General features: G+C 57.4%; 3 protein-coding genes across 11 annotated transcripts; all 3 read left to right on the top strand.

Annotated features, from left to right (window-relative positions):
* The first annotated feature begins 2,050 nt into the window (after positions 1-2,050).
* Positions 2,051-6,255, top strand: PAFAH1B2 (platelet activating factor acetylhydrolase 1b catalytic subunit 2). Its single transcript, XM_058194805.1, has 6 exons — positions 2,051-2,208; positions 2,370-2,457; positions 2,545-2,634; positions 3,385-3,501; positions 3,813-3,935; positions 4,427-6,255. Exons 1-6 carry the CDS (start codon positions 2,174-2,176, stop codon positions 4,703-4,705), a joined length of 732 nt encoding a protein of 243 aa, XP_058050788.1. The 5' UTR covers positions 2,051-2,173; the 3' UTR covers positions 4,706-6,255.
* A 990-nt stretch (positions 6,256-7,245) lies between these two features.
* On the top strand, positions 7,246-18,695 carry SIDT2 (SID1 transmembrane family member 2). Of its 6 annotated transcripts, none has more exons than XM_058194918.1 (28): positions 7,246-7,509; positions 7,820-7,941; positions 8,222-8,386; positions 8,702-8,747; positions 9,188-9,289; positions 9,396-9,479; positions 9,837-9,936; positions 10,575-10,640; positions 10,941-11,034; positions 11,325-11,401; positions 11,940-11,951; positions 12,191-12,262; positions 12,423-12,497; positions 12,677-12,727; positions 13,590-13,708; positions 14,277-14,350; positions 14,479-14,545; positions 14,691-14,764; positions 14,842-14,965; positions 15,114-15,231; positions 15,357-15,493; positions 15,764-15,872; positions 16,037-16,113; positions 16,224-16,270; positions 16,494-16,599; positions 16,704-16,814; positions 17,104-17,217; positions 17,731-18,695. In XM_058194918.1, exons 1-28 carry the CDS (start codon positions 7,321-7,323, stop codon positions 17,791-17,793), a joined length of 2,595 nt encoding a protein of 864 aa, XP_058050901.1. In that variant the 5' UTR covers positions 7,246-7,320; the 3' UTR covers positions 17,794-18,695. The 6 variants fall into 6 exon arrangements, with proteins under 6 accessions (XP_058050901.1, XP_058050900.1, XP_058050903.1 ...); XM_058194917.1 differs by having other exon boundaries at positions 12,420-12,497; XM_058194920.1 differs by lacking the exon at positions 11,940-11,951.
* A 138-nt stretch (positions 18,696-18,833) lies between these two features.
* TAGLN (transgelin) lies at positions 18,834-22,054 on the top strand. Of its 4 annotated transcripts, none has more exons than XM_058194953.1 (5): positions 18,834-19,270; positions 20,497-20,691; positions 20,798-20,975; positions 21,156-21,258; positions 21,477-22,054. In XM_058194953.1, the coding sequence occupies exons 2-5, from the start codon at positions 20,512-20,514 to the stop codon at positions 21,619-21,621; spliced, it is 606 nt and encodes a 201-aa protein (XP_058050936.1). In that variant the 5' UTR covers positions 18,834-19,270; positions 20,497-20,511; the 3' UTR covers positions 21,622-22,054. The 4 variants fall into 4 exon arrangements, with proteins under 4 accessions (XP_058050936.1, XP_058050934.1, XP_058050935.1 ...); XM_058194951.1 differs by having other exon boundaries at positions 20,453-20,691; XM_058194952.1 differs by having other exon boundaries at positions 20,450-20,691.
* The last annotated feature ends 115 nt before the right edge of the window (positions 22,055-22,169 follow it).

The raw sequence follows: 22,169 nt of genomic DNA, 5'->3' as shown, positions 1-22,169 counted from the left end.
TCAGTAACTCCATCCAGCCACCTCATTCTCTGCCGTCCCGTTCTTCTTTTGCCCTCAATCTTTCCCAGGATTAGGCTCTTCTCCAGTGAGCCCTTCCTTCTCATCAGGTGGCCAAAGTATTTGAGTTTCCTCTTCAGGATCTGGCCTTCAAAAGAGCAATCGGGGTTGATCTAGGACTGACCAGTTTGATCACCTTGTAGTCTAAGGGACTCGCAGGAGTCTTCTCCAGCACCAGAGTTCAAAGGCCTTAATTCTTTGGCACTCAGCCTTCCTTATGGTCCAGCTTTCACAGCCATACATTGCAACTGGGAACATAGCCTTGATACACTTTTGTTGGCAGTGTATATGCTGTCTAGATTTGCCATAGCTTTCCACCCTAGGAGCAAGCATCTTTTAATTTCTTGGCTGTATTCCCCTCTGCAGTGATCTTGGAGCCCAGGAAAATAAAATCTGTCACTACCTCTATTTCTTCCCCATCTATTTGCCAGGAATTAAGAAGGCCAGATGCCAAGTGCCAAAGCCCACTGAAACTACATAGCAAAAATGCTCTTAAGAGTTGTAAACCTAATTTTGCATAGCTTCTTTTCCAAAATCTCTACACTACTAACCAGAGTATACAAAACATTTGCTAGACCTATTCTTGAATACAACTCACCTGTCTGGAACCCATACCACATCTCTGACATTAATGCAATTGAACGTGTCCAGAAATATTTTACAAGAAGAGTTCTCCGCTCCTCTGAAAACAACAAAATATCTTATACCACCAGACTTGAAATCCTGGGCTTAGAAAACTTAGAACTCCACCGACTCCGACAAGACCTGTGTTTAACACATAGAATCATCTATTGCAATGTCTTTCCTGCCGAAGACTACTTCAGCTTCAATTGCAATAATACAAGCGCAAACAATAGATTTAAACTTAATGTTAACCGCTTCAATCTTGATTGCAGAAAATATGACTTCTGTAAAGAGTTGTTAATGCTTGGAACACATTACCTGACTCTGTGGTCTCTTCTCAAAATCCCCAAAGGTTTAACCAAAAACTGTCTACTATTGACCTCACCCCATTCCTAAGAGGACTATAAGGGGCGTGCATAAGAGCACAAAAGTGCCTACCGTTCCTGTCCTATTGTTTCATTATATCAAATTAATATAGTTATTGCATACTTTTGCTCATATATATGGTTATATGATATGTAGTTATTTTATGTTGACGCTTGTGTATACTGTTGTGACAAAATAAAATAAAATTTAAAAAAAGATCTTAATTTTCTTATTGTTGAGTTTCAAGCCAATTTTTGCATTCTCCTTCAACCGCATCAATAGGCTCTTTAGTTCCTAATTCCTTTGCAACTCTACAATTAAACATATTTTAGTTTTGGGACTGATGATCATCCAACGGTTAACATTACATAGTTTCCAATTTTAAAATGTCAGCTATTTCGGATCTACGAAATTTTCAAACTCCGGTGATCAGGCCCTATTTAGTGGATTTCAAATGCGTATTGTCCATTCCACGAAAATTCTTAGTGGCCTGGAGGCTTTGGGGTGATCTATGTCGCTTGCTGCCTCGGCTGAACCGGGACCAGGCAGTGGGGAAAGGCCCGATTTGCACCACCCGCTCCGCACTGCCATTTGGCCTCAAGCAGACGTGCCGCATCGGGGCTGCTTCGGAACTCCCGCAAATCCAGGTTCCGGAAGACTTAGCTCTCCTCGGGCGAAAAGCTGCGCCGGACTCTGGCCCAAGACCAGGCAGGCGCCCTTCCAGTGGGTGAGACTAGGTGACCTCCAGCGAGCCCCCGATCGGGCTGCGCCGCTGAGCCGGTCCCCGGAAGCCTCGGCGGGAACATCCCACCCGCGTGGCCAGCAGCTCCAGGGCTCCTTTTGGAGGCACCGGCCGAGGCCCCGCCCCTCCAAGCGCGTCACTCTTCCCGCTCCCAAGAGGGCGCCGGCGAAAAAAGGCCGCGATCGGCGCCCCCTAGGAGAACGCCGAGGCGCCAGGCAGCCTGGAGGCGGGATTTCCGGGCAGAGCTGCGAAGACGGCGGAAGTGGGTCATCGCGCAAGCGCGCTGCGTGGCGGCCGGAGCGGGGGAGGGGCGCGCCCGTCGGAGCCGCGGGGAGGCTGAGGGAAGGCCGAGCGGGCGTAGCGGATCGTCGCCGAGGAGCCGCTATGGAGGCGCGGGGGCAGCCGCAGTCGCCAGCAGCGTGAGTGCGGGGCGGGCGAGGGACGCGCACCCCCTCCGGGCAGCTTCCGCCGAGCCCGCCCCCTCCCGCGCGGCGGGGCCCTGGGCGGCCGGTTCCCATGGCGACGGGCGGGGCGGAGGCGGGAGGCCCCCGCCCACCCCTCCTCGTCTCTCTCTCGGCAGGGACCGGATGAGCCAGGGGGACGCCAACCCGGCGGCCACGGCCCACATCGCGGAAGACGTGCAGGGCGACGACCGGTGGATGTCCCAGGTGAGCCTCGCCGGGAGGGCCCCGGGGAAGAGGGCCGGCGCGGGGAAGCGGTCGGGGGCTTCACGCTGCTCGTCTCCTTCCCTGCAGCACAACCGCTTCGTCTTGGACTGCAAGGACAAGGAGCCCGACGTGCTCTTCGTGGGCGACTCCATGGTCCAGTTGCTGCAGCAATACGAGGTACGGGCCTCGGAGGGGCTTCTCGGCCGCCCCAGCTCCGTTTATGGGACTTCATCCCGGTTCGGTAAAATTGCACGTTCGGCACGATATCGCATTCCACCTCCTCTAGTCATCGGCTTTAAATTGATCAGTAATAAACAGTAACATTTCAACAAATAAACTTTGATTTCCAGTGGATAATTCTGATTTGGAAAAGTAGGGCAAAGGCTCGCTGGCTCCGCCACCTTATGCAGACTGTTCCTCAAGACTCATAAAGCAAAATACTAGCAGATGTGGAAAAGGTTCTTTGCCTCTCTTACCCTGAAGGCATATTTGTAAGCAGGCAGCTAAGGTAGACCAGGGGCCACCTCAGTGGGCAACGTCTGACCCCCAGGGGACAGTGCAGCATCCGAAACTCACGGAAGGCATCATGGCTGGATTTCAGTATCATAATTTGGTTGTTTTTTGTGCTGTTAGTTGTGTTGCATAGCGGGAATGGGCACGGGAGGTTTTCCAAAGACAAAACGATTCCATTCCCAATCCATAAAGTTTGGTAACCTCCAGATGATCAGAAGTGTCCAATGCACTTTAAGTGTTGCCCATCCTTAATCTGGATTGCAGATGACCCAGGATGGACTTTTTGCTTCAGGCTGAATAAAAATGTTCCCTTTTTTAATCTAAACAACCTCTGTATGCTTAAGTATATCAATAGTTTATTCCTGAAATCCCCCGCCTTTGTTCAAGGATGATTCCGAAAATTTATCATTGCAGATATGGCGAGAACTTTTTTCACCATTACATGCACTGAATTTTGGGATTGGTGGAGACACTACAGGACATGTTTTGTGGAGACTGAAGAACGGTGAACTGGAAAATATTAAGCCCAAGGTAGGGTGCCTGTAATTGTGAGAAAGAACAAGAAACCAACTGTAATATTCTCCTCTCCCTCTCTCTCTCTCTCTCACACACACACAGAAACACCCGCTAACCTTTGCTAAGTTTTGTTGCACCCAAAGCATTTCTATGTTATTCTAATTCAGTGCCTAATTGATATCTGTAACTGGCAAGGGAGTGGAGAGCTGCTGACTGCCATGTTCCCTGGGCACTGAAACACTATAGGGGCAGCATGCAATGTTTCCTTTTCCTCTGAAACCAGGTAATGAAATCATTGCGGTTTGTCTCTTTCTGGTCCCTCACAGGTCATTGTTGTTTGGGTTGGAACAAACAACCATGAAAACACAGCAGAGGAAGTAGCTGGTGGAATAGAGGCCATCGTGAGACTGATCAATACCCGGCAGTCCCAGGCTAAAATTATCGTACTGGTATGTAAAAGTAGCATCTTCGGTGCATTTGTATATTTTTGTAACTTGTTTTTTTTAATCAGGTTGACAGGAAGCATCATAAGAAGAACTGTGCTGGCTTTTGTTACAGAAAATCCATTGGAGAAGCCTTATCTTGGCTGAGGAAGGGAATTGGAAGTCATGGTCATGTTCTCCTGAAAAAAGAAGGCTTTACATAAGAGCAATACATGATAATATATTTTTCCACATACTGATTAATCTTTTAAAAAATGACTGTTGAAAAGCAAAAAATGCATTTGTGGGAGATATTTTAAGACCAGAAGATGATAGATTCTTCTGAAAGAAGAGTAAGAACAAAGGTTTCAGCTTGCCAGAGAGGCATGTGTGTCCATGTCCAGACAGTGAACAGGACTGTGTCAGCGGACAGAGGGATGCTAGGCCAGGGGATGGAGGCGAGCTTTCTGTAGGGATGGGACCCTATTAACCTGCCCTTCTCCTCTCCCTCATTCAAGGGCCTGCTCCCTCGAGGCGAGAAGCCAAACCCCCTGCGGCAGAAGAACTCCAAGGTGAACCAGCTCTTGAAGACCTCCCTGCCAAAGCTGGCCGGTGTCCAGCTGCTGGATGTGGATGGAGGCTTTGTGCACTCGGATGGCACCATTTCATGCCACGACATGTTCGATTTTCTGCACCTAACGGGTGCCGGCTACACAAAGATCTGCAAACCCCTCCATGAACTCATCATGCAGCTGCTGGAGGAAACCCCAGAAGAGAAACAGGCAACTCTGGCCTGACAGCCTCCCCATCCCACCCCATCCATCCCAGCGCCATCAGCCCAGTTCTTTTTTCCATGGCACTACTGAATCCTCGCTCAACATGCTTCCCATTGTTGAATGTTACTGGGTGTTGTGTTTAGCACTGGAAAGGGAGGTGGAGAGTAGCACGGCCAGTCCCACAGCCTGTGGCTGGCCAAAGATGTCCTCCTTTGGTCACTTGGCCTGAACAGGTTTCTTCTAATGGGATCTCCCCATAGCCGTTTCTCTCCCATGGGGTGGTGAAAATGCTGGTCAGCGGCCTGCTGGCTCCTGCTGCTCTCCTTCCCATTCCTGCCTCCTCGGTGTCCAGGCTGTCCACAGCGCTGAAATGCCTAAACTCATCGGTCGTACTCACATTCCACTCCCTGGACTGAAAAGTAGCTGCTGCTTTAAAAGTTGGAATTGTTTGAAGAGTTTTTATATTTACTGGATTTGGGTTTTTGTTTTAAGTGATATTAGCTGCTTTCTTGCTTTGGCAAACAAACAAACCAGAACAGGAGACAGCTACCTGTGACAACTTGATACATGTGAACAATTATGTGTTGAGTGAGTGAACACATTTAACTTGGCTATTTCATTTCTTTGTTAAAAAAAGATGTGATTCCTTTGCTGGGAACAGGATTGGGGGGAGGGGGGGGGCTTCGGAAAAACTTGCCTCTGAGTGGTGTTGATGCAACACTCCCAACTTGTCCAAGGCCTTGGAGCCTATCTGCTCATTCCCATCCAGATTAAACTGACGCTGCTTCTTGCTAGGTTATCTGCTGCAGAATGCTCATTTTTAAGAGCAAAAAACAACCTCTCCCCCAACCCAACCTCCTTCCTTCCCTTCTTGCAAGGCCAGAGCTTCACAATCCCAGGGCATCCTTTTCTTTTTGGGGGTCAGCCTTGGACAAGTAATTTACTCGTGCAAATGAGGCCTCCGGCTGCAGCCATGTCATCTGTCGTTGATATTCCAGGCCTGCCAGAATATAGGCCCCTTGTGAAGGGAAGCCTCTTTCGCTGGGCTTGGTGTGATGAGGAGAAGTTTTTAGAAAAAGTTTTTGAAGCACAACGCCTCAGTTCATACTTCCAAGAGATTTTTCTGGGAAGAACTTTCAGTCTTAGATAATACGTGAGATTGTGGGAGAAAGATTTTATCCCTAAACAGGCAGTGAAGAAGGAAAATACTTCACCCCTTTTTACCTGAGTGAGTGATGGGCAAGGGTCTCTTGCCCCAGTTTCCCAAATGTGGTTTCAGACCTGAGAATGCAGTGTAAGGAATGCAGTGTGTGACCACCCAGATGTTACCATAATTTCCCTCCCCTGTAGGCCACCCCAGCTGTAGCCCCAGGAAGGTCACCCTTTACCCACTTGGCTTTACATTTGTTCTGAGAAGACTTCTTCATTCATGGATGAGCTCTTGACCATGCCTGTCTTCCTGAGGCTCCCGCCCTGGGTGGTCCGTGGTCATCCAGTCGGCCATCTTCCCTTGCAGCTCCCAGCACAAGCTTCATCTTGACAAAAGCACAAGGCTTTGCTCCGTAAAAGAATTCCCAGAGTGAATCCGCCCTTGTGAGGCGTTCTGTGTTGGTATCCTGGGATTGGAACGGGCAGGGGCCATCTCAGTGGCACCTTGCTGCTTTCCTGCAGATGCCTCCAGCCTGAGCTTGCACCGTGCTTGGCTGTTTCCGAGCTGTGACTGCTTTGTGGCCCAGCGGCTTCTCTTGCATCCAGGCCTCGGCCAGTGTCCTCGGAGGGGGACTTGACGGCTACACTGAGAAAGCCCTGTGTCTTCCCATGGGATTGGCAGCCTCACCAGAGTCCCCTTGAGGTCCCTGCTGCATCCTTGGTGCCAGCAATCTATATCCTGCTGCTTCCTTACATCCCAGAGAGGTCCTGCGCCTCACATTTGTTGAGGATTTAGGTTGGCTTGTCCGCTGCTGGCCGAGGAGCACCACTTGCTTGTACAACCAGCCACCACCGCCTCCCCTTGGGCTTTCCCTTGCAGACCCTCTCATCTTGTTCCCGTTTGCCAGCCTGTATTGCACCCCAAATCTTGTCTGTCCTGCGATGTTCAGCATTGCCTATTTTCTATTTATTGCAGCAGATGGGAGGGTAGATGAAGGCAGGGTTGTCTTTTACTTGTAACCTGCATGTGTGGGAAGGGGCTGACTGGAGAGGGGAGAGGCTTGCCTCTGCTTTGTAGGAAGAGCTGGGGGTCGGGGTGCGGCACTCGCTCGGCCCCCTCCCATCAGTGGCTTCCCTGCGCCCCGAGGGATGAATCTGCTCTGGCTAAGTGGCATCGATGACTGGTAGAGCTCATTGGTTTAGTGCGTGTTTCCATATAAAGATCTATGTTCCATCCACAGCCTTGTCCGCGTCTAATTGGCGGCGGCGGGGGGGGTGTCTTTCCGCCTGGGGAGCTTCGCAGCGGCCGCCTTCCGAACGAGACCGCCGGCGTCTCCACCGCGCCGCTCCGTCTGGCTGGGGCGGGCGGGCCCTTCTCCTCCTCCTCCGCGGCTCTCCTCCCCTTTGAAGGAGGCGGCCTCGGCGGCGCCGCCCAGACGAGCGGAGCGCCCGTCCCCGCGGCTGCTGGCCTCCGCCGCCCGCCGGCCATGCTGAGGGCGCCGCTGCCGCTGCCGCTGCTGTTGCTGCCGCTGCTGCCCCTGCCCGGGGCCGCGGCCGGGCCGGCCGAGAAGCGCGTGGTGCAGAAGGAGGCGGCCTTCGAGCAGCTCTATGGCGACGCCGTGAACGAGAAGCTGCTCAACATCTACGCCTTCAACCACAGCGTCTCGCGCAACCGGGTGAGGAGCCGCCGCCGCCGCCCTGGCACAGCGCCGCCCGGGCCCCGCCGCTCAATCCGGGGCGCTGGCACCTGGGGCGGCGGGGGCGGGGGCGGCGACGCCTCCCGAAGAGGGAGCCCGGCCCGCGAGACGAGGCCCCTTTCGCTCTCTCCGGCCGGCTGCTCCGACCTTTGCCCCGCGCCGGCCAGCTGGCCCCGGAGTGGTGCCCGCCTCCGCCTCCCGCCCTGCCTGCCTACCGGGCGGGCTCTGCGGCCGGGGGGTCCCTTGGCCGGGACGGCTCGGCCTGAATCCTCCGCTCGTTGCCCCGCAGACGGAAGGCGTCCGGGTGTCGGTGAACGTGCTCTCGTGGGAGAAGGAGAGGCCGGTGCTCTTCGTGGTGCGGCAGAAGGAGGCGGTGGTCTCCTTCCAAGTGCCCTTAATCCTCCGGGGCCTGTGAGTATCCTTCCACCCCACCCCCCACCCCGGCCCTGCTGGGGCTGCTCCGACGGGACGGCTCAGCTGGGAAGCCGGCAGGCGGGAAGGGCCCGCTGGGGCCAACAGCTGGCGCCCTTCCTTAGCCCGGTCCTGGGAGTCTGGCCCCGCCTGGTCCTCCAGCTGCCCCCTAAATAAAGGAGGAAAAGCCGGCTGCTTTAGGGGAGCTCCGAGCACGGGGCCCGATCGCTCTGTGGCCCCTAACGGGAAGGGCCCCACAGCAGCTCTCCCCGCCCCTCAGGTTCCAGAGGAAGTATCTCTACCAAGATGTCAGCCGCACTTTGTGCCAGCCACCAACCAAGAGCGAAGTCGAGACACAGTTTTTCTTCGTGGACGTCTCCACCCTCTCGACCACCAACGCCTCTTACCAACTGCGCGTCTCCCGCGTGGAGAATTTTGTACTCAGGTGAGCTGGGCTGGTGGTCTGAGGCGAAGGGGAAAGGTGTGGCAAAGGTCCCGGCCATGGAGAGGGGAGGAGGGTGGAGAACCCGAGAAGGCAGGGAGATTCTCCATGTGCAGCCCCAGAAGTGTGCAAGGAGTTGGGTTGTGAAAAAAGTCCTTTGCGCAAAACACCCAGTCACTCAGTGAGGAGTAGCAGCAGCTTCTCTGTTTCTGGTGGGGAGGGGGGTCTCTGAGCCGAGGGAGCAAGTGGTCAGTGGGGCTCCTCTTGCAGTAGCCCTGCCTGCACCAACCGCTGTCCTTGTGGTCTTTCTTGATGCAGGACAGGGGAGCCCTTCACTTTCAACGCCACGGCAGCCCAGCCACAGGTTGGTTTCCCCACATTCTAAGTGGGTGGGGGTGTTGCCTGGATGGGAAGAAGACACTGCCGCCCCTCCCCAGCCAAGACGTGGGCATCTCTGAGCAGAACTGGGCCTGGCTGTCAAAAGGGGACAGTTGGCCAGAGGTTGTGTCCGTCTTGCCCCAGCACTTGGACAGGCCTTTCCGTTGTCCTCAGGCCAGGGGTCAGGTAGGATCTGAGGGAGGCCCCCGCCTGCCAGGCTGCAGCCCCTTCTGCTCTCGGAGCACTAACTTCCCAAGCAAGATGAGGCCTTTGGTTGCTTGGCTTCTCTGATGAGCTTCAAGAAGGGCTCCCAAGGAACCACCACAGCTGGCAGGCAGAGAAGGTCCAGGTTGGAGGTTGGATGTGCTGCCCCAAGAAAGGAAGGTGTCATCTGAAATGGTTCTCCTCTCTCTTCTTGACCCACAGTACTTCAAGTACGAGTTCCCAGAGGGGGTGGACTCTGCCATCATTAAAGTGACCTCATCCACAGCCTTTCCTTGTTCAGTCATTTCCGTCCAGGACATTCTGGTCAGTGATGGGTGGGGGATCCTTATAGGACACAGGAGGCTCCAGACCTCCTTTCGCCCAAGAGGCTGATTGGCCCTTCTTGCTTGCTTGCTTTCTTACTGCCCAGTGTCCCGTCTACGACCTGGATAACAACGTGGCTTTCATTGGCACATACCAGACCATGACCAAGAAGGCAGCCATCACAGTGCAGGTACAACTGATTGGCTGGGACCTTTGCCAGTTTGACCCCTGTAATCTGACTGGCCCGGGTCAGCCTTCCTGTTATCTGGGATAATATCGGCATCAGTTAGCCAGCACTGGTGCTGGTATCGGTTGGCCTGAATGGCCCATCTTGCCTTGGCTTCTGAAGCGGCCCTCTAGAACCACAAACTCCAAAGTCTCTGCAGGGTTCATCCTTGTGTTGTCTGTAACACAACGGTTAGTGAGTAGAAACCAGGGTGCCTGAGGGGGCGAACAAGGAGCCTCCAGCTGCCCAGTCTGGGGTCTGAATAGCAGGCTTATTTCTGATTTCAGTCAAAGGTTTTCTCCACTCCTTGGTTTTTTGCAGAAGAAGGATTTCCCCAGCCACAGTTTCTATGTGGTTGTGGTCGTGAAGACCGAAGATGAAGCTTGTGGGGGACCTTTACATTACTACCCTTTTTCCAAAGGTATCGGGGGTGGTGGAAGCTGGGCTGTTTGTGGGTTCAGCTTCTGTCGAGGCTTCGTCAGCTAACTGGCAGGGGCCAGGAAGGCCTCCAGGGACGATGGCACCTGGCACATGAAAGATCTTGGGAGCTAGCCTGGGGGGTGGAGATGACCTGGCCTGGGGGGAGAGAGAGGATCTGTTCCAGGGCTTCTTTGCCTGATCCCCCTTCCCCATTTGGTCGCTTCCACAGTTTGGGAGAGAAAGAAAACAGATGTGCACATCGGAATAAGGGGAATGAGAGCAGGAAAGCCTCGGGGGCAAAGAGAGGCAAGACAGCAGTCTGTTCTGTAACATCTGGAGAGACTGGAAAGGTTTTTAAGAGGCCCTGGAAGTCCAGAGTGGGGTTCTGCCTTCTGGCCTCCACTTTTACAGTTAGTCCAGCATCCCATCTTTGGGGCAAGAAGACGGCTTGCCTGAGCTCACCTGAGTTCAGGGCTTAAGGGCCTCCAGGGAGCCCCTCATGATTAGCGAGGAGGCGGCCGGTTGAAAGAAGGGCCCTTGGAACCAGGCCACGTTCCAGGCTCTGCACCATTGCCAGAGAAGGCAACCTGCAGCTGGGTCTTCTCCAGGCGAGCTGATCCCGCCCTTGGTGTCTTCCAGATGAGCCTGTTGACCAAGGCAACCGCCAGAAAACCTTGGACGTCATGGTGACCCCTGCTGTCAGTTGTAAGCAAGCACCACGGCTGAATATTCCCCAGTGTGGAGAAGGAAGGGGAGCAACTCCCCCCTCCTCCTCCTGACTTCGACCTCACTCCTCTGTAGACCTAAGTAGCAGGTAGCAGGGAGCTTGGAGAGGGGGTTGAATCTCCAGGAACCTTTTGAGTTGAGGTTAGCGGCTGAGAGCGGCGAGGGAAGCCGCTGGCAGGGGGAGGAGGGTCAGCAGCCCTTGGCTCGCAGGGGCTTCCTAGCCAGGCCTGCCAGGTGCATGAGGCTGTCCCCCATCCCCCCCCCCCGGCTTCTCCGCAGCAGAGACCTATGTGAACGGAATCCTCTTCTGCCTGGGTGTCTTCTTGTCCTTCTACGTCCTGACGGTGCTCATTGCCTGCTGGGAAAACTGGCGGTGAGTCTGCCCATTGGGGTTCCTCTCCCAGGGAATGGCTTGGGCGCTTCCACTCCTGCCCCCTCTGCTGTCATGGACCTGTTTTCCTTGGCAGTGGGGGCTTCGTCTCGGCCTTGGCAGGGAAGGTGGCTTTGCCCTGCTTTTGTGGCAGGGCTGAATGGGAAGGCAGGGCAAGAGGGCCTTTCGGGTGGCAGCATTCATGCCACCCAATGCCCGCTTCTTCTGGGGAGGAGGGGAGCTTCCGGGGAAGGCAGCCACATGTTCTTTCAGGGGGATTCCTTGCTTGACAGGCGGCAGAAGCGGAGGCAGAGGCAGCTCCAGCTCCTGAGTGCTGTGGACACACCCTGTTCTGATGGGGGGGTGCGAGGTAGGTGGGGGTCCGGTGCCATCGGGGAGTGCAGGGTCTGCGGCCAGGGAGGGGCCTGTCCTTTTGCTCGGCTTCTGCTCGCGGTGCTCGCGGTCCTGACCGCTGCAGGCCTTTTACTGAGTCCCGGTGGGGAGTGGTGAGGGTGCACGCTGAAATCCAGTTGGGGTCTGACTCTTGCAGGGACCAGCCCTCAGTTGCTGGAGCTCCAGTGCTGAATCAGCTTCACATGCAGCTCCATAATTCATGGTGGGTTTGCACAACATGCTGGACTGTGCTGAAATGCGGTCAAGATGCTGCAAGGACTAGTTGCTGGTTGTGCATGTTCCCCAGATGTAACGCTTAGATTTTGATAGTCTTGGGCTGGGAAGTGGCGTGCAGAGACTGAAGAGCTTAGAGCCGTGTTTCAGAACTACGGCATGCGTCTCCCTCACATCAAGCAGTTGCCTTAGTTTATAAACAACTTCTTCCTCCTTCCTTCCTTCCTTCCTTTCCTTCCTTCCTTCCTTTCCTTCCTTCCTGGATGCTGCTCCACGCCAAGCTGCTCTCCTTGGTAAGCAGTCAGCCTCCCTCTACCTGGCTTCTCTTGCTTCCTGTGCTGGGGGAGAGCCCACTTCCACTTGGGTAGGCCCTGAGATCAGATGCAGAGCCCTCCCCCTCCTCTTCCTGCACTGAGTTGTCCTTCTTGGAGCTCCTCTCTGGACGGACTAGACGGTCCAAGGCCAGCCAGGCACTGGTTCCATGATGGGGCTCCCTCTATTTTCAAAAGGGGTTGTGGCTCTTTTGTTTCAGGGAACCCCCAGGACCCCCCGGATTCCTTCCAGGGACACCCTCCTCTCGGCAGCCAGAGTTATGGGTCCTTTGGTGAGTTCCAGCCTCCCGGCCAGACAGAAAGAAGGGGGTGGGGCTCCTCTCTGTTGGGAACGGCGGAGCTTTCCTTTGCTGCCGGCTGGGCCCGGCAGGTAGCTTTTTTCCCTACCTGACTGGTGACTCACCTGGGGGCTCCATCGCTCCCCCCCAGCAGACACCGGGTCAGCTGCCAGCAGCGAGAATGTCACGGACAGCCTACTTTCCACGGAGGCCTCCTCCAATTACGCTGGTGAGATGCGTGGCTGGCACGCTGGCACTCAGGATGCTTCCTGTCGCCCGGCTGCCCCCTGCATGCATGTGGAGTCTCCCCAGGAGGAGGGGTCTGGGCTGCGCTGTCCTCGGCTTCCAAAGGGGCCTGGCTGGATGGGACTGGCCCCACTTTGCATAACCCTTTCCTTTCTCCCCAAGGGCAGGATATGTGCCAGCAGCGGCAGAGACACTGGGCAGCCTTTGCAATGGGTAGAGAGACTGGCCTCCCTGTCAGTCTGGCATCTCCTTCCTGTGCCCCTTGCCTGGCCTGATTGTTCTCCTTGGCCAGCAGCTCTCTTGATTTGGGGCTCTACAGAGAAGTCTTCTTTAAAAGTATTTCTGACCTTGAAAATAGGGGCCGTGATTGGAAAGAATAGGGAGCGATGAGGCGTACGCCTCTCCCTTACTCCCTGATCCTGTCGGTGGGGCAAGGCGTGTTCTCTGCACATGCTCTGGTCCAGGATCTTTCCTAGCTCTTCCTCGCCTTAAGGGCCTCTGGGTGGCCCCTCTGCCTCCCGAGGGAAGAGGGAGCAGCTGCAGAACAGCTTTGAAGGCTCAGGGCATCCAGCAAGGAGGTTCCCTCAGGGCCTGGCCCAGTGGCTGCTTAGCTGGCAGGGGCACCGGCGGTGGGATGCCAGACCTCCCTTTCTTTCGATGAACTGAGGCTTCCTGAGGGGCTGCCCCTCTGGCCAGGGAGGGAGCCCCATCTTCCTGAGTCTTCCATGCCCCCCAGGGGTTAACCTGAATATCTGGCCTCTGAGCCACCTTCAGGAATTGCAGCCCCTCAGAAAGCCCATGGGGAGGGGCAAGTTTGCATGATGGTTCCCCTCCCCATGCCGGGGGTTGCATGGCTTCCAATCAGCAGGGCGAGGGTGCTTGGGAAGTCGGGGGGGGGGCTGCTGTTAAGCCCTGTCTCTCCTCGGGCCTCCTGCCCACTCAACGTCCAGACAGGCCAACTGCCAGCAGGCTCCAGTCAGTTCCATCGGTAATTGGATGGCACGGACTGACGGGCACTTTCAAAGCGCGGGGTGCCCTAGATCTTTGCTGTGACGCTGGTTTTCACCCTCTCCAGATCGTTCCCTAGAGAACATGGTGGGGCGCCCCCGGCTGGACTCGCTCAGCTCCGTGGAGGAGGACGATTACGACACGCTGGCTGACATTGAGTCAGACAAGAACGTCATTCGCACCAAGGTTGCCCAGTGGGAGCAGGCCGGCTCTGGGGCTGCAGGTTGCCCAGAGATTAGGGAGATGATCGAGATTGGGTGCTGCTCCGGCTGCCCAATACCTCCCTTCCTGGAGGGGCTGCAGCCGCTGCTGCAAAGCCCAGGAAAAAGTGGAGCTCCTTTGAGGAGGGGCCCAGGAGGGCTGGGAACCCTTTGCCCCTCAGTTGGAGGGCTCTGCAGGGCCTGGAATGGGTGGGGGGGGAGAAGCTTGCAAGGTGCCTGGGCACCCCCTGCGTAAGCAGGCTGAGAAGGGCTCCGGATGCAGTGAGGCCTTGGGCCTCTTCGAAGGGCTGTGAAATTTGGGCCTGAGGAAAGAGCAGTTTGTGGTTTGTGTGAGCCCGGGGGCAACTTGAGTGTGTGTGTCATCCCCCCCCCATTACCTGCAGGAGCCTCTTCCTGGGTGCCAGCAGGGGAGGCGCCCCATTGGAGATGCTGCCAGGTTGAGGCTCCGCAGTGGGAGGTTTCCAGGGGAGGCAAGGGAATTCGGCGTCTCGTCACGAGACCACAGCTCAGCAAGATGCTGGTGTGTGTTGCAGAAGTTCCTGTGTGTGGCAGATCTGGCCCGCAAAGATAAGCGAGTATTACGGAAGAAATACCAGATTTACTTTTGGTGAGATAGTTGGGTGGGAGTGGGGCTGGCTGTGTGTCCCCTGCAGAGCCTCTGGCTGCACATTGCCAGGGCAATTGACCAGGGTCTTCTAATGGAGAACGTCCTCTTGCTTCCTCCCTACGCTGCAGGAATATTGCCACCATCGCTGTCTTCTACGCCTTGCCGGTCGTCCAGCTGGTGATCACCTATCAGACGGTAACGCGACCCCCAGCCTTCCCCTCAGAGCATTGCCCACCCTTGCTTTGGCCCTGTCCTAAGCTAAGCCTGGCCTGGAGCCCCGTGGCTTCCTTGGCTCGAGCCCCCCCGGGCACCTAGCCAGCCCCTCCTTTGCCTCCTGCAGGTGGTGAATGTGACTGGGAACCAGGACATCTGCTACTACAACTTCCTCTGCGCCCACCCTCTGAGCAACCTCAGGTAAGAGCCGGGAGGGTGGCCTCCGCCTTGTCCCCATCGGCCTGTGGGGCCTGACGCCGCCCCTCCCGCCCCTCCAGCGCCTTCAACAACATCCTGAGCAACCTGGGCTACGTCCTGCTGGGCCTGCTCTTCCTGCTCATCATCCTGCAGCGTGAGATCGGCTACAACCGGGCCTTGATGCGCAATGACTTCCAGGCTGTGGTGAGGCACCCCCTGCCAATGAGGCCGCTCTCTCCCGAGGGCCTGGGAGGAGCCCGTGACTCTTCGTCTCTCTTCCCCTCCACCCCCCTCGGCCTAGAAAGGGGAGCTGGGCAGGGGCTCTTTTCTCAGACGGGGCGTCCTGTTGCAGGAGTGTGGCATTCCCAAACACTTCGGCCTCTTCTACGCCATGGGCACTGCCCTCATGATGGAAGGTCTTCTGAGCGCCTGCTACCACGTGTGCCCCAACTACACCAACTTCCAGTTTGGTGAGTGGCTCCCTGCCTGGTCCCTGGGTGGGCGACCTGCCCCCGGTAAGCCCCAGCCCCGCAGTACGTCTCCGCCATTCAGCCGGGTGGCGTCCCTGGGCTCAGCCATGGCTCTTCTGTGGCAGACACATCATTCATGTACATGATTGCCGGGCTGTGCATGTTGAAGCTATACCAGAAGAGGCACCCGGACATCAATGCCAGCGCCTACAGTGCCTACGCCTGCCTGGCCGTCATCATCTTCTTCTCAGTCATTGGGGTGGTGAGTGAGCACCTCTGGGCTCCCACAGGGCGTTAATCCTTGTGGGAAATGGAGGGAGACGCTGGGAGTCCCGGAGATAGCGGAGAAGCCCCGCCTGCCTCCGAGAGGGGGATCCTCTAAAGGTGCGCAGAACTGGGGAGGCCTTCCCTGGCAGGAGACGCTGTGTTCCTGAGTTCGAGGAGAGAGGTTTCCCAAAAAGGAGCCCCCCCCACCCCCTTCGAAGCCTCTGTCCCTGCCAGTTCTGCCGCTCAAGGGCTCTCTGGCCCCCAGGTCTTTGGCAAAGGCAACACGGCCTTCTGGATCGTGTTCTCAGTCATCCACATCCTGTCCACGCTGCTGCTCAGCACCCAACTTTACTACATGGGCCGTTGGAAACTGGGTGAGTGGGGGCAGTCGGGGGGGGGCAGCTGCCAGTTCTTACTTGCGAGCTGTGGGGCAGGGGGCTGGGTGGGACTGCCCACGAGGGGGATTGCCAATGCCAGCTAGGATGCAGACCCACCCCTAGCCTCTCTGGGGGTCTTCAGCATCTCCATCTCCCCCCAGATTCTGGCACCTGGCGCCGCATCTTCCATGTGCTGTACACAGACTGCATCCGACAGTGCAGCGGGCCCATGTACATGGTGAGTGAGGTGGGGTGGCCCCCTCCCTCTTTTGGGCTGCTTCTGGAAGGAATCTCTCTTCCTGGAGGCCTCACCAACTGCTGTCCCCACCCCACTGCTTCTGTCTGCAGGATCGGATGGTGTTGCTGGTCATGGGGAACCTCATCAATTGGTCTCTGTGAGTGAGAGCAGCCAGCCAGACATGGCCAGCCCCGGGGGGGGGGGGCACCAGCTACCTCCCGCCACCATTGGACCAAAGAATGCCTGCCCGCCTTTGCAGCTCAAACAGCGTCTCAAGAGGCTGTTCTGGGGAGTCTCTCTCGATGCTCCCGAGGGGAGGCCTAGCTGGGAGGGCTCGTGGTTGGCCCGGCGGCTGCTCTCAACCATCTTCTTCTGCCCAGGGCGGCCTATGGGCTGATCATGCGCCCCAACGACTTTGCCTCCTACCTGCTGGCCATTGGGATCTGCAACCTGCTGCTCTACTTTGCCTTCTACATCATCATGAAGGTGCCTTCCCTCTGGCCGGGGCTGCTTCTCTCTCTGGAGGGGGGAGGGCCTCCTTGGGACCCCCCCAATGGCCCCCCTCCCCCTGATCGCTCCCTTCCCCGCAGCTCCGGAGTGGTGAGCGTCTGCTGCCGGTCTCCCTGCTCTGCATTGTCTGCACCTCTGTGGTGTGGGGCCTCGCCCTCTTCTTCTTCTTCCAGGGCCTGAGCACCTGGCAGGTGAGCTCACCCGGGCCAGGGAGGCGTGGTTGCAGCCTCTCTCAGCCCCAGCGGGGCTGCTTGGCGTCCAGGCAAGGCGAAGCTGGGCTTCCTCCTCGGAGGGGAGGGGCTTGGCCCTAACCCTTTGCCCTCTTGGCCAGGCTCTCGCACGGCAGTTGGGCCATGCAGGCAGCGGGCGAGAGGAGCACCTGCTTCTCAGTCCCTGCTGAACAGCCGGCCTGCCGTGTGCTTGGCCCCGTCTTCCGGTCTGCTGCCCACCCTGAGCCCAGCTGGTCACTGTTCTCCACAGAAAACGCCGGCCGAGTCCCGAGAGCACAACCGGGAGTGTGTCCTGCTGGCCTTCTTCGACGACCACGACGTCTGGCACTTTCTCTCCTCCATCGCCATGTTTGGCTCCTTCCTGGTACGTGTCTCCAGCCAGCTTGGCTGGCCCAGAACCTGCAGAGCCAGAGCTGAAAGCACCACAACCCATTGCAGACTGGCCCCTTCCCGAGAGCTGTGGGGCGAGTGGGAAGAAGTCCTGGGTAGAGAGCTGGGGGTGGACTGGCCTCTCCAGGGCCGGCAGCAGCCAGCCCTGAGCCTGTGTTGCAGCCCCTTTTCCAGCCGGGGGTGGAGCACATATCCTGCCCCCCAGTCCAGAGCCTGATGCGTTTCCTTAGCAATTGCACTTCTTAAGACCACTCGGTTGCTTTAGTCAGGATCCTTTGGGGAAGTTTGCAACACGGAGGAAACAGTTCTTGGGTGGAGAAGCTCCAGAGTGGAACACAACTTGGCTTTATCCTGGGGGTGGTGGTGGAGAAAGGGGGATTGACTGCTGCTGGAGATATGCTCTGGAGAGGAGGGATCACAGGGGATTGCCCAGTGTCGGCCCTCCTGGAAGGAAAGGGGCATCTGATGGCACCTTCCCTTTGCGTAGGTCTTGCTGACACTGGATGATGACCTCGACTGCGTCCAGCGTGACAAGATTTATGTCTTCTGAGGATGCCTGGAGACTCCTTGGAAGGGATTGTTCACTGGACAGCTCTCCTGCTAGCGGGTGCTGGGGCCACAGCTGTGGGTTCCCCCCTCACCAGTGCATCAAGAGAGAGTCTGCGGAAGGGGAATGAGCCTCCCAAAGCTGAACCAGCAAGGGCGATGGGTTCAAATGCTGCCACGGTTGCCTCTCGGTCCCTTTCCCTTCCTTGGCCAACAGCAGAGAGAAAAGCCCCTCCTGTCGGGATCCAGCACTGCCCACAACTCTGGGGAGAGGCTGCCAGCAGGACAGCTGGGCTCCCGTTCAGTGGGGCAGCCCTCGGAAACTGACTCTGCTCTCTTCCTTGGTGCCTGCATTGGCCTCCAAAAGGGTCTCCCGCTGGGACGCGGCTGCCTTCTTTGCTGGACAGGGAGTAACGGCCACTCGGTCCCCCTCTGTCCACGGCTGCAGCTGCAGCATTGTCCAGGCAGGGGGTGCCACCACCTCCTCCTCCGCCACCTCCTCAAGCCCTTGGGGTACCATGGGGAGGAAGTGGGCCGGTGAGTCTCCTCCACGCAGGTTGGAGGGGCTGAAGGCCTGCGCAGCTGAGAGCACCTTCCTAGTTTTGGCCCCCAAGCAAGCCAGGCCCTGGTTTCCTGGCCCTAGGGGGTGGGGAGGGGGCTTCTGCAGATAGTCACCATGATGCAAGGGGGAGGGGATGGCAGGAGAAGATCAGAAGAGCCAGTCCAGGAGGTGGAGGCCGAGTGCTCCTTTTTCCCCACTCAAGGATCAGGCCTTCCCTCCACGTTTGTCCATTCCTGGCTGAGACGGTTTTCCTTTGAAATGGTTCTTGATATAAAACACTGTTAAAGAAAATTGGCATTTTGATCACTACAGATGCTACTGCTCAATGCAAGCGATAAAATATGGCTTTGCCTTCCTTTTTTTCATTGAATATGGAGGCGGGGGGGGGGGAGCTGCTGTGAGATGGGGGGGGTGTCCCTAAAGAACAGAGTCCCCTGAGATGCAGTGACATTAGCTCAGCCCCCAGTTCCTCCATTTGCCAGGCAGAAGGGCCCTCCTTGTCTGGGGGGAGGCTACAGTAGAGCCCCAGTTGCTCCAAGGGACTGTGGCCCTAGCGGGCCCTCCCTTCCTTCCTTGCTCTCTGCACCCCAAAAATCCTGAGTGACCTCATCCAGGAGGCAGGCGTGAGGTCAGGGCTGGCCTGTCTGGCTGGGAAGAGCCCTGCCTAAAAAGGAGAGGCTGTGCGGGGCCAGCCCAGGCCGAGCATCCGCTGAGACTCAGGCATGCCGAGAATGTCTTGGGGCAATAACTCTGCTCGACTTTGGAGTCTTTCCCCAAATATGGTGTGCAGCTTCAGCCACCGAGGAGGGGGAGGGACGGTGATGTCACAGGCCGGAGGGCCGGAGCCTTTTAGCCCCTCTCCTGGGGCTGTGGACTCCTGGCAGAGCGGCATCTCGGGAGCCTCGGAGCCAGCACAGCTGTAAGTGCCTCTAGCCCATTCGGCAGGGGCTGCCTTGTGGGTGTCTGCTTTGCTCGGGAAGGGAGAGAGGCCGCCTGGAAGAGTTCCTGAGGGGGGCAGAGCAAGGGGGAAGCCGAGGCTCTAGGTAAAAGCTGGGCTGGGGCAGATCTTTCCCTGCTGGCCCATCCCTGAGGCTCCAAATTGAGCCTGTCCCCTGGCAGGAGAGAAGGGCCTGGAAAGGCAGGAGGAAGCGGAACTGGAAAACGCTGCCGTCGTAGGCAGGTGAAGAGCAGAGGGTCCAGGGTGGGGCCCCTGGGATGCGCTTAGACTTGCTGGCCAGGAGATGGGGCGTGTGGGACTCCCACAAGGCTTTGTGGGGAACAGAGGCTATGAACGGAAGCCAGAGAAGGGGTGGTGTGGCAGGATTTACCAAGCGGCTGCCACCTCCGTGGCATTTTCTCAACGTGCCCAGGCTGGGGGGTGGCAGCTGGAAGGGTCTGGAGTTTTGGTCCTGGACAGGCGGGAAGGAAGGCTGCAAAGCCTGGGTCGCCCAGGCCCAAGAGCAGCCGGACTGGGCGCGCTGAGGATGGCAGTGGTGCCCTCCCCCCTTCCTGTGCATGAGGGCATCTCTGCTGGGCAGCGCTTGCTTCCCCTCCTGCCTGGTCTGGGTGTGGGTGTGGGAGCAAGTCCACCCTGCCTGCCGCCGTGGGGCTGGACCTCTGGGACTTCCGCCTCCTTGCCTGAAGCTAGGGCGAGGGGGCAGCTCCGGGAAGACCTCTGGACCACTTGAGTGGGGCACAAGGGCAGCTGGAAGTACAGGATGGAAGGCAGCAGGATCTTGGGACGGATCTGCCTCCTGTTTGTTGCTGACAGATTAGGAGAAGGTGCAATTGCCTGTGCAGAGGTGGGGGGGGGGGCGGTCAGCCGGCCGTGTCTTCAGCTACCTGGCAAAGAATGGCGAGTTGACCAAAGCCCTGGGTTTGAGCAGCAGACGAGCCCTTGTGAAGCATAAGGGGGGGGGAGTCTGGGTGGAATGGTGTAAGAGGAAGTGGGCGGGAAATTTTGTTTCCCTGTGGTGCCCCACCCTGCCTAACAGCCATGGGGAGGTCTGGGGGGAACAGATGGAAGCCTGTGCCTGAGTGCCCTCCCATTGTTTTGCCTTCCTTCCTTCCTTCCCTCCTGGTGTTTTTCGACCGCCAGCAGAGCAGCCCAGCTGCCTTAGTCTCCTCACCTACTGCCTCCCCCAGACCCATCCTGCGGACATGGCAAACAAGGGGCCTTCCTTCGGGCTGAGCAGAGACGTCCAGGCCAAGATTGAGAAGAAATACGACGATGAGCTGGAGGAGCGCCTGGTCGAGTGGGTGGTGGCCCAGTGTGGGAACGAGGTGGGGCGCCCCGAGCGAGGGAGGCTGGGCTTCCAAGTCTGGCTGAAGAACGGCATTGTGAGTATTGGGGCTCCTCGGCCGGCAACTTGGGAGGACTTGGGCTGCCCTTTGGAGGCCAGGCCCAGTCCTGGCAGGAGTTACAGGTGGTCTTCTATCTTGGCAGATCCTTGGGAAGCTCATCAACAGCCTTTATCCCAGCGGCTCCAAGCCTGTGAAGATCCCGGATCCGCCCCCCAGCATGGTCTTCAAGCAGATGGAGCAGATCTCCCACTTTCTGAAGGCAGCAGAGGATTACGGGGTGGTGAAGACAGACATGTTCCAGACAGTTGATCTCTTTGAAGGTGGGACCCCTTTCCTGGTCAGAGTGGTGGCCAGGGGAGGGCTCCTTTCAAACACGGGCAGCCTCCAAGGCCCCCTGGGGAGCTCTGGGAGTGGGGTGTTTCCTGGCCAGCCCCCTCCCCCGCAGGGAATGTGGGTAGACCATCCCAAATGGGACTCAGTCCAGCTGTTTCTCCCTCCAGCCAAGGACATGGCAGCCGTCCAGCGGACTCTCATGGCCTTGGGCAACCTGGCTGTGACCAAGAATGATGGGCATTACCAGGGGGACCCCTCATGGTTCATGAAGTAAGTGGCGGCGTATGTGCCGAAGGGCGTATTGTTCCCAGCAGCTAAACTGCTCCCTGTGGGGAGGCTCTACTGGCATCTTCTGTGTGGAAAGCAATTGCCCCCCTCGCCCTCCAGTGGCAGAGGCTGCCTTCAGGAAAAGCAGAACCTCGGCCTGCTGGGTACAGAACAAGGGCTCGCCAGGGAGGCTCCATTGTGAACCCCTTTTCCCTCCCCAGGAAGTCCCAGGAGAACAAGCGGGACTTCTCCGAGAGCCAACTGAAGGAGGGCAAGAATGTGATCGGCTTACAGATGGGCTCCAACAAAGGGGCGTCGCAGGCAGGCATGACGGGCTACGGCCGACCCCGGCAGATCATCAGCTAAACCCAGTCCAGCTGCTGTGCTGCCCCCCCCAAGCCAGCCGGTCTTCCCGCTCTTGCTAACAGCCTGGCAAGCTCTGCCCCGCTGCCACCACCAGGGGTATCCACAGGGAACTTCCCCACCGTGCCCAAAGACTTGTGCTGCTGCTGCTGCTGCGTAGCAATGGCCGGCCAGGCAGCCAACCTGCTCCAGAGCCGCTGGCCACTGCATGCTGCCCGCTTCACCCACCCGCCCGCCGCCGCGCACCCTCCTGGCCTGCTTTGGCCCTGGCACACATCCTGGGGCTGCCAGAAGGCTCCTCCCAAACTGCAGAACCGAACTTGGCTGAAGTTGCCCAAGGAGCGTTTCCTGACAAACTCTGCCGGGGCGTGAACAAAGCTACTGTTTTGTACTTTTTTGGGGTTATTCATTAGATTAAAAACTGAATCTTTTAGGATCCTTGGCTACGATTTCAGTTTCTTCTCCGCGTGGTAAACGGACGAAGGCTGCCCACCCCACTGCTTGGCAGAGAAAGGGACATGGCCAGGCCTCATGCCCCCATTTGGGCAGGT

This window comes from Ahaetulla prasina, chromosome 9, assembly GCF_028640845.1.
Source record: "Ahaetulla prasina isolate Xishuangbanna chromosome 9, ASM2864084v1, whole genome shotgun sequence".
In the NCBI taxonomy this organism is placed as follows: domain Eukaryota; kingdom Metazoa; phylum Chordata; class Lepidosauria; order Squamata; family Colubridae; genus Ahaetulla; species Ahaetulla prasina.
The sequence above is the reverse complement of the archived record's forward strand: the minus strand, read 5'-3'. Positions and strand labels throughout refer to the sequence as shown.

Bases quoted from the DNA above. Each gene is read 5' to 3' on its own strand.
- PAFAH1B2 (XM_058194805.1), top strand. From the start codon at position 2,174: ATGGAGGCGCGGGGGCAGCCGCAGTCGCCAGCAGC. The intron at 2,635-3,384 runs GTACGGGCCTCG...TTATCATTGCAG, and splicing joins AGTTGCTGCAGCAATACGAG to ATATGGCGAGAACTTTTTTC. The intron at 3,936-4,426 runs GTATGTAAAAGT...CCCTCATTCAAG, and splicing joins AGGCTAAAATTATCGTACTG to GGCCTGCTCCCTCGAGGCGA.
- SIDT2 (XM_058194917.1), top strand. From the start codon at position 7,321: ATGCTGAGGGCGCCGCTGCCGCTGCCGCTGCTGTTGCTGCCGCTGCTG. The intron at 12,728-13,589 runs GTAGAGAGACTG...CACCCTCTCCAG, and splicing joins CTGGGCAGCCTTTGCAATGG to ATCGTTCCCTAGAGAACATG. The intron at 16,114-16,223 runs GTGAGTGAGGTG...TTCTGTCTGCAG, and splicing joins GCAGCGGGCCCATGTACATG to GATCGGATGGTGTTGCTGGT.
- TAGLN (XM_058194950.1), top strand. From the start codon at position 20,070: ATGGAAGGCAGCAGGATCTTGGGACGGATCTGCCTCCTGTTTGTTGCT. The intron at 20,976-21,155 runs GTGGGACCCCTT...TTCTCCCTCCAG, and splicing joins GACAGTTGATCTCTTTGAAG to CCAAGGACATGGCAGCCGTC. The intron at 21,259-21,476 runs GTAAGTGGCGGC...TTCCCTCCCCAG, and splicing joins GACCCCTCATGGTTCATGAA to GAAGTCCCAGGAGAACAAGC.